General features: G+C 39.1%; 1 protein-coding gene across 9 annotated transcripts in view; it reads left to right on the forward strand.

Moving 5' to 3' along the window:
• cita (citron rho-interacting serine/threonine kinase a) overlaps nt 1-14,880 on the forward strand; it is a 113,111-nt gene that overhangs the window by 51,012 nt on the left and 47,219 nt on the right. For all 9 annotated transcript variants that reach the window (XM_062044130.1, XM_062044164.1, XM_062044156.1 and 6 more), the window contains exons 20-30: nt 250-366; nt 1,271-1,380; nt 2,795-2,969; nt 5,458-5,655; nt 5,729-5,782; nt 8,544-8,741; nt 10,387-10,580; nt 10,660-10,795; nt 10,909-11,013; nt 13,719-13,859; nt 14,004-14,111. In XM_062044130.1, the coding sequence (XP_061900114.1) occupies nt 250-366; nt 1,271-1,380; nt 2,795-2,969; nt 5,458-5,655; nt 5,729-5,782; nt 8,544-8,741; nt 10,387-10,580; nt 10,660-10,795; nt 10,909-11,013; nt 13,719-13,859; nt 14,004-14,111 (1,536 nt within the window). The remainder of the gene's footprint in view (nt 1-249; nt 367-1,270; nt 1,381-2,794; nt 2,970-5,457; nt 5,656-5,728; nt 5,783-8,543; nt 8,742-10,386; nt 10,581-10,659; nt 10,796-10,908; nt 11,014-13,718; nt 13,860-14,003; nt 14,112-14,880) is intronic.

Consider the following 14,880-nt stretch of genomic DNA (forward strand, 5'->3'; position numbering starts at 1 on the left):
ACCTGCACACTGCCTCCCGCTGTTTCCCACATCTACAAAGCAATTAGCTACCTGCTGCCACCTACTGATATGGAAGAGTATTACACGGTTACTCTGCTGAGCTCTAGACAGCACCGACACATCATTTGTAGATTATAATTACTGGTTTGCGAAAAATATTATAGGTAAAATTAGATAATCTCCCATGGCACACCAGACTGTATCTCACGGCAGTGGTTGAAAAACACTGACCTACTCTATCCGATCAAGGTTCTGGAAGCCCAAATGAAGGTGGACCTGGCGGACAAGGAGAGCCTGGAGGCTAAAAGAGCGCAGCATGAGGAAGAGTCGAGAGAGAACTGCAAACTTATCAGCGAGCAGAAAGCGGTAAGAAATATTGTACCCTTCTTAACTGATGACTCTCTAGAACTGGCTTGTGTTACATGCAGACAAACCAAATGTATGTATGTAATTCTGATATTACGTCGTATTTGTATAGCGCATTTTGAGAGACTCAAAGATGTTGAACAATAAGTTAAAATACAAATATACATGCATGTTTAATGTATCAGAATATCATACTTTTAATGGCACCTGTGCTTCTTTGCATGGTTTTTGCCATAATCGTCCAGCCCTACAATATCTGTTACAATGATAGTTTTACTACATATTTTAGCGTCTTTAAACAATACCCTTTAAGGGACTACAGCTGTTAACTTGCAGTTACCTTATTGTTTAATATACTATAGTTAATTAGCATACACTGTCCAATTCAAATAAACAAATATTACAAAGTAGTATTTTTTTTTTTTTTTATTAAAACAGCAAAAATGGCACTAATGTGTATTTTGTGTAAGTGTTCATGTTGTCCTATGAGAGTGGTTAAAGATCTCTTAGTGAAGACAAAAATGACCTTGCTTCCTTTTAAAATCGACCGCGGTATTGAAGCTATATTTTCATTTATTGGTGTACACGATCCGTCACAATGGTTTGGGTCCACTTGGAAGAAAGATTAATCATGTTGCACTGCAAAGTCTGGGCTCAAGTCCTAATCTGGTTAATGTGGTAGAATTGAGGCAGCTAAGAAGCTTTTAGGGGTAGTCAACTGACATTGACAGTAGAAAATTCCAGCAACACCTTTAAGGGAAGCTAAGAGGATTTTACGAGAGAAAAGCCTTCAATTTCCTCTTTAAAAAAATAGAATGAATACATACATCTTTGCCTGCCAGAACTCTCAGGATTCTGTGTTTGAATGTCATTTCCGCCGTCACATTATGCTTCCCTCCTGCAGACCATTAACGCCATGGATTCTAAGATGAAGAACTTGGAGCAGCGCATTGGCGATTTGTCAGAGGCTAACAAGCTGGCCGCTAACAGCAGCATCTACACCCAGAAGAATATGTGAGTTAACAAGGGCTTCTACCCACATTGTGCTTTCATGAAGATCCCCACCCACACCAGCCTCCAGTCGCTTTATTAGTCTACATTCCTGTTCTACCTTGTCTGCTCTCGCTTCCTACAAAAAAGACCACTTCAATTTGTCCCTGAATTGCTCATTATGGGGTAATGAATGATTAATTGTCACTAGGGGTGTAACGGTACGTGTATTTGTATTGAAACGTTTCGGTACGGGGGTTTCGGTTCGGTTCGGAGGTGTACCGAACGAGTTTCCACACGAACATATTAAGTAGCCGCCTCCGCTTCCTTCTGCCTCTGTTTCTGTCAGTCCTCTACACAGCACCCAGCATTGTCCCACCCACACAACCATCTGAATGGTTACAAACAGAGCGGTAACAGCCAATCAGCAGTGCGTATTCAGAGCGCATGTAGTCAGTGCTTAGCGTTTAGCAGGTAAGCATCAGGCAGCGGACTCTCCCCAAATGATAATAAACACCTCCCAGTCAACTACTAGTAACATCACTATGAGCCCGTTGACCTTCTAGAAATATAAAAGGCAGCTCAGCTCGCTCGCAGTCCTGGCTTGAGGCGAAGGCTAATTCGCTTTTAGCGTAACGTTAGCTCATTTTGTGGTGTGTGCGTGCGTGTGTGTGTGTGTGTTACGGACAGCAAAGCCCTGTCTATTATTTCGCTTTACCTTTATCTGTGTGGATTGAGCTGTGTTGAAGCAGCAAAAAAGGACATTATGTTAAATGAAGAGTTTCTGTCTCTGATAGTTGATATAATAATGTAACTGCATCATTAAGCCTACATGAACTCCATGGTGTTCAGGGATGAATAGTCTCTCCTATTGCTATTGTACCATTTTTTTCAGCTATAGTTACATTAATCATTAGTAATGCAGCAGCCTAGTTTTGAATGGCAGGGTCCCTGCTATCACATGTTGATAAAAATATAACATTTACATAATAAATCAACTACAGGCTTCCCAAATTCTGTAATAAATTAAGCATGATGAGTTGACTTGAAACTGTTTAATGTTGCACTTTTATATGTGGAAGAAAAGTTTTGTCATTTTATTTAATCTGAGCAACAACTTGAGGCAGTTTAATGTTGATTAACGTGGGCAGAATTATTATAGTGTTCCCAATGTTAAAAGGATAAAGCCATTGTTTACAAATTTGGTAAATAAATAACCAAAACATTTATATTTTGTTGTTTTCTTACTGTACCGAAAATGAACCGAACCGTGACCTCTAAACCGAGGTACGTACCGAGCCGAAATTTTTGTGTAAAGTTACACCCCTATGTGTATCTTTTGCCATGCCACTGTTAATTGCAATGTTTTGTTGAGCTCATTTGAATTCCAAAAAGATGCTTTTAGATAAGTGATCGATGTCAAATGTGTTGAATACAGGAAAGCCCAAGAGGAGATGATCTCAGAGCTGCGACAGCAAAAGTTCTATTTGGAGTCTCAGGCTGGCAAGCTCGAGGCTCAAAATGCCAAACTGGAGGAACACCTGGAGAAGATGAGTCAGCAGGAGCAGACCAAGAGGACGCGTCTATTGGAGCTGGAGAGCAGGCTGCGCGAGGTGAGGCAACGGGAAGATGAAGATTAGTTAAGTCACGCTCTTTAGCTGGCAATTAGTGTAGCTTTACAATATTACTGTCCACAAAGCAGATTGAGGGAGCTGATCGGCCACTCAGCTGATAGCCTCTTTAGATAAATCCCAATGCAACAATTTTCCATCTGAGTGAGATCAAAGCACTACATTCAGTCTCTCTCTGGTAAAGTCAACCTACCATTCAAATGACAGACTGTTTACCTGGTATTTCCCCCACTTGTATAAAAGCCAAAAGCCCTCCTCAAGTGTTGGCTTAGGTTTGGACAAAACACAATACCCATTTTTCTTTAGAAATACTTTTTGCTGGATGGACTTTCTTCTGACGTAACCAGCAGACATCCCCCTGGCTGGATGTTACTTCTCCTCCTCCACATTTCTTTCCCTGCTGAGAAATGCTGCAAAGTTTGGCACTAATTGCTGACTTCTCAACACCCCCAAACAAACACACGCTGTTCTGATTTGCCTGCACACACACACACACACACACACATTCATACATACATACACACGCGCACACACGCATTTGTTACCTTCTTGAAACCTCCGACAAATGCCTACGTCTTTAGGACCACCCTTTCTAGATGTATAAAAATGTGTATTTACAACATTAATAATATATACATACTATGCAAATATAAAAAAGCTTGCTGTGAAAAATGAGTTGGAATTTCACAAGAAAAAGGCCACAATTTCACAAGTAAAACTTAGAATTTTGGCATTTTTATAAAAAGTCGTAATTTTACTCAACGCAAGTCAACATTTTACAAGAGAAACTGAACATCTGTGCAATATTATGACACAATTTTGAATTTTACTCAATAATAGTCACAATTTTATAAGAAAAGCTTAGAATTTTGGCAATTTTATGAAAAGAGTCGTAATTTTACTCGACAAAGGTCGCAATTTTATAAGAAAACATTAAAATTTTGGCAATGTTGTAATAATAATCTGAATTTTACTTGGCAAAATTATGACAAATGTCAATCAATAAATCAATCAATCAATGTTTATTTATATAGCCCTAAATCACAAGTGTCTCAAAGGGCTGCACAAGCCACAACGACATCCTCTGTTCAGATCCCACATCAAATCATAATATTACTCCAAAAATGTCACTATTTTACAAGAACAACAAAAAAATTGTCAATATTGTGATAACATTTTATATGACTGTTGTCACCATTTTGCATTAAAAAGTAATAATTTTACATAAAAAAGTAATAATTTTACGAGAAAATATTGCAATATTACAGAAACAGAAAGAAAATGAAAAATTGTTCCGAATTTTATAAGAAAAAAAAGTCGACACATTGTGAGAAAAAGACTTGTTTTAGTTAATTTTTATTTATTTATTTATTTTTTGTTTGTAATTGTTTTTTAATCTTCCTTCTTTGCTTCAAGTTATTACAGTATGTCTCTATATACATATTTATCTTATTTTGTGTATTAATTTTGGCCAAAAGGGGGTGCATTTCAATTTCTGACACACACTTGTTATTACATATGTTGACCAGAGGGGGAGCACTTCATATTTTTACCCACACTTGTTATTTCATATGTTGACCAGAGGGGGAGCACTTTTAAAATTCAACACAAAGTCAATTTGAAAAATCCCTCCTTTTTGGGACCACCCTCATTTTGATAGATGTCACCAGCAGGGTGTTTTTTTACAGCCTCCAATTGTCTCTTTACTCGTCAAGCTGAAAACTTCCTCCCTTCACAATAATAGCGTGGCGCACTACCAATAAAGGTTTTCAAAAAGGTACCTAACACAGGCATGATGTACCTAAGGCACTTATTTATTAATTTACACAATAATTATGCTTTGACCTAAAATACTGGTCCAATTTGTCCAAAGATGTATTGCACTAATAAATGTGAGGGTTTTTGCATTTAATTAACATTAACATTTTATCACATTTCATTTGACACAAAATGTGGTAAAATAAGTGTGAAAGGTAAAAAACTAAACGGAATATATTTGTATATATTATTTAAATGTATTGTTGCTATTATTATTATTTTACTTGTTGTGGTTTATTCGTTACTAAGGTATACCCGTTTTTTTTAACTAAATTGAAGAGTTTTGGTGTTACAATAAATACTCATGTTTTCTAATGGATGAATAATCGTGGTAATATTCGTTAATTACAATATAAATCTAAATAATTGTGATTGTTATTCGCCCAGCCCTACTCACAACAAAAATAAACTAATAACTGAAAATGATCAGAAATTGCTGCAAATGGGGTTTTTAGGGCTCATCTGTTTTGTAAAAGCCAACATCTGATATTGCCTTGTGTTTTTAAATTGTTCTGATGTTCAACAAAATCGACCATCTGCTTCTCTGGACAGGTTACAACAAAGGTCTAATGATATGCAAATATGATCTTTTTCAGGTTCATAATTAGACTGTAATAAATACGTGTTTACCCTTGCCCTGTTTTCTTACCAGATGGGCTTGGAACACGAAGAGGAGAAGCTGGAGATCAAGAGACAGGTGTCCGAGCTCACCCTCTCCCTGCAGGAGCGGGAGTCTCAAATCAGCAGCCTGCAGGCAGCTCGCCTCGCCTTGGAGAGCCAGCTGCAGCAAGCCAAGACTGAACTGGAGGAGACCACGGCTGAGGCCGAGGAGGAGATTACCGCTCTGAGGGTGAGAAGACTGTTGGCGCATTTCAGTCCGACTCAATTGCATAAATCCTTGAAAACGTGTCTCCTTCTCCCAGAATCACAGAGATGAAATCCAGCGGAAGTTTGACGCCCTGAGAGACAGCTGCTCGGTAAGTGCTGCTATTAGATCATTTCATTTACGCTACATATGACAAACAATGCGTTCTTTGGGAAAAACATAATTAAACATAATTAACCCAGGACTACGAATACAGCTGTCATCTCTTGTTATGCATACTTCCAGGCTGGTGTTGTCTAATTACCACAGACCTCCCCCAGGCATGCCCGTTTGCTGTACTGTGCATGCAAGCTTAAATGCATAACAGGGGTATTCATCTCCATTGTTTCGGGGGCCACATTTCCAGAAAGCAAAGGACCCGGCGGCTGGCCGGTCTTCTCCCCTCACTATTTATCGTATTTTTTATATTCAGGAGAACCAGCGTCCTCTACAGTAGACATTTGATTTTAGTCTATTTATTTTATCAGTTACAGGAACATTCTGATCTTTCTAAGGACCTTCTGCAAAATTTTGAGTCTCACAAGTTTTTTGTACTGAACTCGCGGGCCACCAATTGAACAGCCCAATCGATGAAAAAGAGAGGACCTAAAATGGAACCTTGAGGAACACCACTAGTATACCTAAATAAATAAAACAAATGACTACATCTAAAGTAAACCAGCTACTGCAACACCTTAGTTACATCAATCACATGACAAAAACAAAACGTAACAGCCAACAAAGAGAGGACTTTAAGGGTGTCTTGAGGAACGCCTCAGTTATGTCAATTACAAGTTTGGTGTTCTATGTTGGCTGGCAAGGTTAAAATATCAATGCAAGGATGTGTCAATGTGTTTACAGTAGTCCAAGTTCCTCTATACCAGTGGTCCCCAACCACCGGGCCGCGGACCGATTCCGGGCCATACAAGAAAAAAAAAGAAAAAAAAGTATTTTAATTTTATTTTTTTATTAAATCAACATAAAAAACACAATATATACATTATATATCAATATAGATCAATACAGTCTGCAGGGATACAGTCCGTTAGCACACATGATTGTATTTCTTTATGAAAAAAAATAAAAATTAAAACCCCCATCCCCCCCCCCCGGTCCGTGGGACTAATTTTATTTTATTTTTTTAATTTTAATTTTAATTTTTTTAATTTATTTTTTTTTTTTTATAATGTCCTGCCCAGCTTCTCGGGCAAATCATATAGCAGATGTAGATGCCCATATCGGCTGTTCAGATTTACTTTACAAAAGAGAAGTGTAGGATACTTCTCTTGTTGCCTTACTTGTATTTTGACTTTATTAAATGTATTTATGTTATCATTTGGTGCAGCCGGGCCGGAGCAGGAGGGGATAGAAAGAGAGAAAAAGGAAGACAGAGGGGGGAATTGTGGGGACAAGAGGGGGATTAGACAGAGAGACAAAAACAACAACAGCAAACACAACAACAACAGAGCAACATCAGCAAATACGACATGTACAAATATGATGGTAAAAGTAATAGCAAATAAGCAGTTAGCGAAAATAAAAAATACAGAAATGACAATGAGCATTATTACACTAAATATGGAGCAATATGAATAATAATAACATTTATTTTAATTTTATTTTTTTATTAAATCAACATAAAAAAACACAATATATACATTATATATCAATATAGATCAATACAGTCTGCAGGGATACAGTCCGTTAGCACACATGATTGTATTTCTTTATGAAAAAAAAAAAAATTAAAACCCCCATCCCCCCCGGTCCGTGGGACTAATTTTCAAGCGGTGACCGGTCCGGAGCTACAAAAAGGTTGGGGACCACTGCTCTATACAACAGGAGCACACTACTGGGTTTAGGAATTTCCTGCAAAAATGTTTGTCTCCCAAGTTTTGAACTGAACTCGGGGGCCGATATGGTCTCATTCCCGGGCCGGATTTGGCCGCCGGGCCGCCAATATATTCAGATAGTACATACACTTCAGTATTCTATTTTGATAGAACACAATGTGTCCAGTTTGCTGGGTCTTCTTCATCTTTTCTCCCTGTGTTAAAGAGCATACCACAGGGTTCAATATTAGGAACGCTGTTGTTCTCCATTTATGTGAACAATGTTTGTGATAAAATATCAGATGCTGCGTTCCATTTCTATGCAGATGATGCGGTCATATGTTGTTCATCCCCCTCTGCAGTGCAATCCCTTGAACTCTTGCAGTCTGCTTTTGATGTTGTTCAGTCCCAGCTGATCCAACTTAGGCTAGTGCTAAATGCAGACAAATCTAAGGTGATGTTATTCTCAAATGCCAAACGGCTGCCGTTGAACATCCCTAAAATATTGACTACTCATGGGGTGGAGCTTGAGTTGGTCACAACATATAAGTACTTAGGAATTATTATTGATGAGAGATTGTCTTTTAAAGCACACATAGAAAAGCTTGTCTCTAAGCTTAAAATTAAATTGGGTTTCTTTTTTAGTAATACGTCTTGTTTTTCCCTAAAAGTTAGGAAACATCTGATCTCATCCACCTTTATTCCTTTTATGGAGAGTTGCTTTTTATGAATGCACCTGGCACTTACTTGAAAAAAGTAGACACTGTATATCACTGTGTCTTACCTTTTATTACTGCTTGTGGAAATCTTGTCCACCACTGTACTTTGTATGCAAAGGCAAACTGTTCGTCTTTAACTGCCCGAAGACTTTTTCGATGGATAGTTTTTATATATAAATGTCTTCTTGGACTTGTCCCCACCTATCTGTGTTCCTTTGTGTGTAGAGACTGCAGTCATTACAGGATGTCCTCCACATGGGATCTGGTGTATTACTGTAGGTGTTCTTCTCGACATCATCATGTGGCCCTTGTCTTGCTCCAGGTGATCACTGACCTGGAGGAGCAGCTGACCCAGCTGAGCCAGGAGAATGCCGAGTTGAACCGCCAGAACTTCTACCTATCCAAACAACTTGACGAAGCATCCGACGAGAGGGAGGACCAGCTGCAGCTCAGCCAAGAAGTGGACCGGCTCAGGCGAGAGGTGGCAGACCGTGAGATGCATCTCAACAACCAGAAACAAGTAAGTCTGATGTTGGACCAAACAAAGTTTCCACTTACTGTGGTCTCAGTGCCTTTTTAAAGTAGTGACTACATTTGAGTACCTATTGAAGTTTAATGTTAAAATTGCGTAGCTTTAAAAGTGTAGTTTGAAAACTTCAAATGAGTGCTGTCAAGTGATACATTTTTAAATTCAGATTAACCACCCTTTTGAATTTGGATTAATCATGATTAATCACAGGTTATGACTTGCTTGCATTATTTAAATGAACCTAAAAATATTTGGACAAGTCTTAAATGTGACATATTGAAACCTGCAGAGACCCTGTACACCCATGCACGACTGTAGTGCAAAATGTACTCCAAATTGCATTTAATATTGCACACGTTTTCATTGAAGAACAAAATAGAATATGTTTAAAATAATACACAGTCAAATAAAGATATTTCATTTCATTAATGTGATCGCTCCTCCACATGTAATAGTTTAAACATTGTAAAGGCGTGACTATGGAGACCTGGGGTGCCCAAACTTTTTGCCTCCAAGGGCCAAAGTGAAAAGGTGCCAATAGGCCGTAGGTGGATCACAGTGATTTTAGGCGTACAGCTGCACAATAGTTTAATCTCATACCGCCATTATTTAAGGTAGGGAGATCATCATGTCTAAAATATGGCAATTTGCTAGCCGTGCAGACATGCCATTACTGATTGTGTGACCTTGAAAGAATATGAATATGTATCACATTTTGGGAAGCCACCCTTAGGCGAACCAAATGAAACGACTGGGCGTGTTAGGATAGGATAGGTCTTTATTGTCATTGCACAAATACAACAAAACTTTGTTCAAGATTAGACAAACAAACAGTGTACAGGGTTATAGAACAGGAACGCTGATGGGTCGCCACAAGGCGCCCCGTAAAAGATGGGAAAAAGGTAAACGTTGGGGAAGGATGAGTAAAAAAATCTAGACTGGGCTCCTAAAGGGGCCCAGTCTGTAGTGGGAAAAATCTCCATAGCAAAGCACATATACATATTACAACGCACATCTTGAGATATCTAGCAACAGAGGGGAGGTGGGTGCCATGGTGGCTGGCCGCAGCTCTCAGGCGCTGCCCATCCTTCCATCAACCCTATGGGATTTACGTCGAGGGTGTTGGATTGGGGGTGGGGTATGTGTGTGTGGCGTATATTTCTTTGTGGATGCATGTGTGTGTGTGTGTAAGCCTGCAGTGTGTAGACTGAAATGACATGCTGCCGTGTAAATAAGATACAGCTATTTCAATCAATCAATCAATCAATGTTTATTTATATAGCCCTAAATCACAGGTGTCTCAAAGGGCTGCACAAGCCACAACGACATCCTCGGTACAGAGCCCATTTACTTTATTTGATAGACGAACAAGGTATTGGTGACCATTTCATTTTTAAATCATTAATTAGTGATATGTAAAAATTAAATAAAAGCGGGTTACTCCCAAATGCAACGTTAGGGGAGGCACTGCTGTAGAAAAAAATACAAATTTAAAAGCACCAATTTATTGAATCGAGTAGCCCATAAATATTTCAAGCAATCTGGGACTGTTGCATTAAAGGAAATGCAAAACAAGTTGTTGAGGGAGATGTGAGAGACACTCTCCTCCAATCTGCTGCTGTATTTACCTTCTTAGAACATTGAGACACTGAAGACCACGTGCAGCATGCTGGAGGAGCAGGTGGTGGAGCTGGAGTCCCTGAATGATGAGCTGCTGGAAAAAGAGAGGCAGTGGGAGGCTTGGAGAGGGGCCTTGGAGGACGAAAAAAGCCAGGCTGAGAGACGCACCAGGGAACTGCAGAGGCTGCTGGATAATGAAAAGCAAAACAGGTAATGCCTTCTCTTACTTTGGAAATGACAACGCTTTTTGTAAAATGTCTTTTGTTGCCTGCTACCACGCAACTCGCAGGCTGCGTGCAGACCAGCGCAGCACAGAGTCTCGGCAGGCAGTAGAACTAGCAGTCAAAGAGCACAAGGCTGAGATATTGGCCCTGCAGCAGGCCTTGAAGGAGCAGAGACTCAAGGCTGAGAGCCTGTCTGATACTGTGAGTTGCCAGATTGAAATCACTCCAACCACTACATGCTGATTCAATTCAAGTGAATACATTCTGCCCGCGCGGATAGAGTTTATGCGTAAGCCTTTTTTTTTTTTGCACAGCTCAATGATCTGGAGAAGAAGCATGCCATGCTGGAGATGAATGCTCGTAGCCTGCAGCAGAAATTGGAGACTGAGAGAGAGTTGAAACAGAGGCTGATGGAAGAGGTAAATAGTGTAAAAAAAGTTACATCACATATTTGTGACGGTATTTATTGTGTGTGTTATATTCCCCTCTCCTCTACACACAATGAAGGTTCAGTTCAGTTCAGTCATTTTATTTCGAACATGCATACGATACAATGTAATGCATCACTAGGGATGATACTCGAAACCGGTTTTCCCGGTTGTTCGATAAGAAAATAACCGAGTCCTCGGACTGGAATCCCTTTTTGAGAACCGGTACCCGTTATCGAGACCACTATAGTAAAGAAAAGAGTTGGTTCTTTATTCGAATCCCTCGGAACGAATCCCGTCCCGACCAGAAATGCTCCGTGTGACATCACAATAAATCAGTCACGTAGCTCAGTCGTTAGGCGCAGATAGCGAAAGCAGGAAAACAATGGACGGGAAAAAGCGCTCCAAGGTGTAATAAAGTTCAAAACAAAAGGTATAATCCAATGAATAACTTTACTGAGAGATTTGAGCAGGGTACAAACTCATGAAGAACACTTTTACGACCCACCGGAAACATAGCAACCAGGCTAGCAACGCACCTCCTTTACGGCAGCTGGCGCAACCTTCTTAAAGCAACGCAGCACATACATATATATACAACACATCTCCCTTTTTTAACTTTTGTTTTTCACACTGTATATGTGTTGTCTGTCTAATTATAAATAATGCAGACGAGGCGTGTTGGCTGAGTTCTTGACGTTTACTTTCACGGGTGACGACATGCAACAACACTTTTCGGGGCTACCGCGCATGCTCGTCACTCCCGTTGCATGATGGGTAGTGTAGTTGTTATATTCTCTAGCTCATAACATCTTTCCCCCTATAAAGAAATAATGTTAACTCAATAAAGTGTATTTCTTTTTTTAGCTTTAACTTTTCATTTTTTAGCATTGTAACCACATTTGCAAACAACTTTTCTCTTCATAGAATTTTCTTTCTTTCTTTAAAGTGCAAAAATGTCAAAGCATCATAAACAGTTATGTCAAATAGCAGCAGAATTGCACTTTTTGGAGAGCTGTATTATTTCCAGTTTTGTGCCCAAGGGACTGATTTTATTTAACTCTATATTATTATTTATACACCTATAGTGATCACAGAGACAGGTTGTTTTTGTGTTACTGTATATATTTGTTTTTCTGAAAAATCCCACTTAATATACTTTGGGTAACAACAGTCAATGTTTATTTATTTATTTATTTATTTTTTAGGGGGGTAACAGTCAATATTTATTTATTAGATTAAATTGTTTTCTTATATAATAAAAGTGAGCTTTTGTTAAACCAAATATTGTGTGTTTTTTTCCATATACAACAACCTATCTGGACTCGATAAGAGAATCGATAAGGAATCGGTTCGATAAGAGGATTCGATAATAGACTCGAACTCGATAATTTCTTATCAAACATCATCCCTATGCATCACATACCTTATTTTTCGGAGTATAAGTCGCTCCGGAGTATAAGTCGCACCGGCCGAAAATGCATAATAAAGAAGGAAAAAAACATATATAAGTCGCATTTTTGGGGGACATTTTTTTGATAAAACCCAACACCAAGAATAAACATTTGAAAGGCAATTTAAAATAAACAAAGAATAGTGAACAACAGGCTGAATAAGTGTACGTTATATGAGGCATAAATAACCAACCAATTTCCTTGTTCTCTGTAACAGAACAGTGAATACATAAATAATATACCATAGTAAGTAAACAAATATTAAATACACTAATAATTTGTATCTAAAAAAAAAGTTAAATATAAAATGTTAATAATAATAATAATAGATTTTGTTTGTAAAAAGCACTTTACATTGATTAAACAACCCCAAAGTGTTATAGTGTATTAAAAAAAATAATAAAATAAAGATCATAAAAAATAAATACAAATAAAAACTAGAACAGCCAAATAGCTAAAACTAGTATGCATATATCTAAAAAAAAAAAAAAAGGCTTTTTTAAAAAGAAGGGTTTTTAAGCCTTTTTTAAAAACATCCACAGTCTGTGGTGCCCTCAGGTGGTCAGGGAGAGCGTTCCACAGACTGGGAGCGGCGGAGCAGAAAGCCCGGTCTCCCATTGTTCTTAGCTTTGTCCTCGGAGGTTGGAGGAGGTTAGCCTGTCTGGACATTTATATATAAATGTTAAAAATAAATGTTAGCTATAAATATAATGATGAATATAAATCTAATGTTAAATCTTAATGTCTTGCCAATTGTAAAGCAAAATATTTAGAAAATAATATTTGTTGCACACTATTCCCACACCTTCTCTCAAATGTATATTATTTTTCTCTCATTTAGCTAATTTTCTTCACATTTTAGGTAGACATTAAAGAGTGAATGTAAATGTTAAATTCCAAATGGAAATGTAAAATCTAAATGTTAGATGTACATACATCCATCCACTTTCTACCGCTTGTCCCTTTCAGAGTTGCGGGGGGCTGGGAGGATTAGGGCCTATTTCAGCTGTACGTTAAATGTTCATGTCAAATGTAAATATAAAGAGTAAATATAAATATGATTTTAAATGTTTAATGTTAAATGTATGTGATAAATTCAAATATAAAATGTTAAATATGAGTGTTAAATCTAATTTGAATGTTTAATCCAAATCTAATGTTAAAGCTATACGTCTCGTACAGGTGTTGTTTTTTTGTCAGAATCACAGGCACTGTATCTTTAATGCACTGTTATCTCATCAGCAAGGGAAGCTGCAGCAGCAGATGGATCTCCAAAAGAGCCACATTTTCCGTTTGACCCAGGGTCTACAGGATGCACTGGACCAGACTGACATGCTCAAGACTGAGAGGACCGATCTGGAGTACCAACTGGAGAACATACAGGTAGCCAGGGCAATATCTGTGTCATTGGATGAGGTTTGGCAATATCATAACTGATGTGAGCACTCAAGTTTTTAAAAAAAGTATTCCTTGGGGACCTACTATACGGACAAATACCTTAAGTACTGTCCCGGCTTTATTTTGCAGGCCGTATATTCCCACGAGAAGGTGAAGATGGAAGGGACAATCTCCCAGCAGACCAAACTCATCGATTTCCTCCAGGCCAAAATGGACCAGCCCACCAAGAAGAAGAAGGTCAGCACAAATATTTCATGACTACAATATGTCCTAATAGACTGATGATAGCAACTTTTAAACATGCACTGCTCCTGGTGTGAGGCATGTACATATTATATAGACAAAAGTATTGGGACACCTGCACACTACCAATACATGTCCTCCCGAAAATGTTTTAAATTGACTGTCAGTCATCCTGGGTGCCTTTTTTGACCCTTTGCCCCCATGTCCACAAGTGGGCTCCAACTCACCGATAACAAATGCTGGACTCCTCTGCCTCACACAAATATGCCAAACTGTCTGAAAATAGAGACCCCAAAAGGCCTCCCATTCCCCGGGGACACCTGCTGGAACCCTCTGCCCCACCAAAATACGCAAAACTGTCTGAAAATAGGGCCCCAAAAGGCCTCCCATTCCCCGGGGACACCTGCTGGAACCCTCTTCCCCACCAAAATACACCAAACTAGGGCCCCAAAAGGCCTCCCATTCCCTGGGAACACCTGCTGGAACCCTCTGCCTCACCTAAATATGCCAAACTGTCTGAAAATAGGGCCCCCAAAGGCTTCCCATTCCCTGGGAACACATGCTGGAACCCTCTGCCCCACCAAAATACGCGAAACTGTCTGAAAATAGGGCCCCAAAAGGCCTCCCATTCCCTGGGAACACCTGCTGGAACCCTCTGCCTCACCTAAATACGCCAAACTGTCTGAAAATAGGGCCCCCAAAGGCTTCCCATTCCCTGGGAACACCTGCTGGAACCCTCTGCCTCACCTAAATATGCCAAACT

Source organism: Entelurus aequoreus, linkage group LG01 (genome assembly GCF_033978785.1).
Source record: "Entelurus aequoreus isolate RoL-2023_Sb linkage group LG01, RoL_Eaeq_v1.1, whole genome shotgun sequence".
Classification (NCBI taxonomy): domain Eukaryota; kingdom Metazoa; phylum Chordata; class Actinopteri; order Syngnathiformes; family Syngnathidae; genus Entelurus; species Entelurus aequoreus.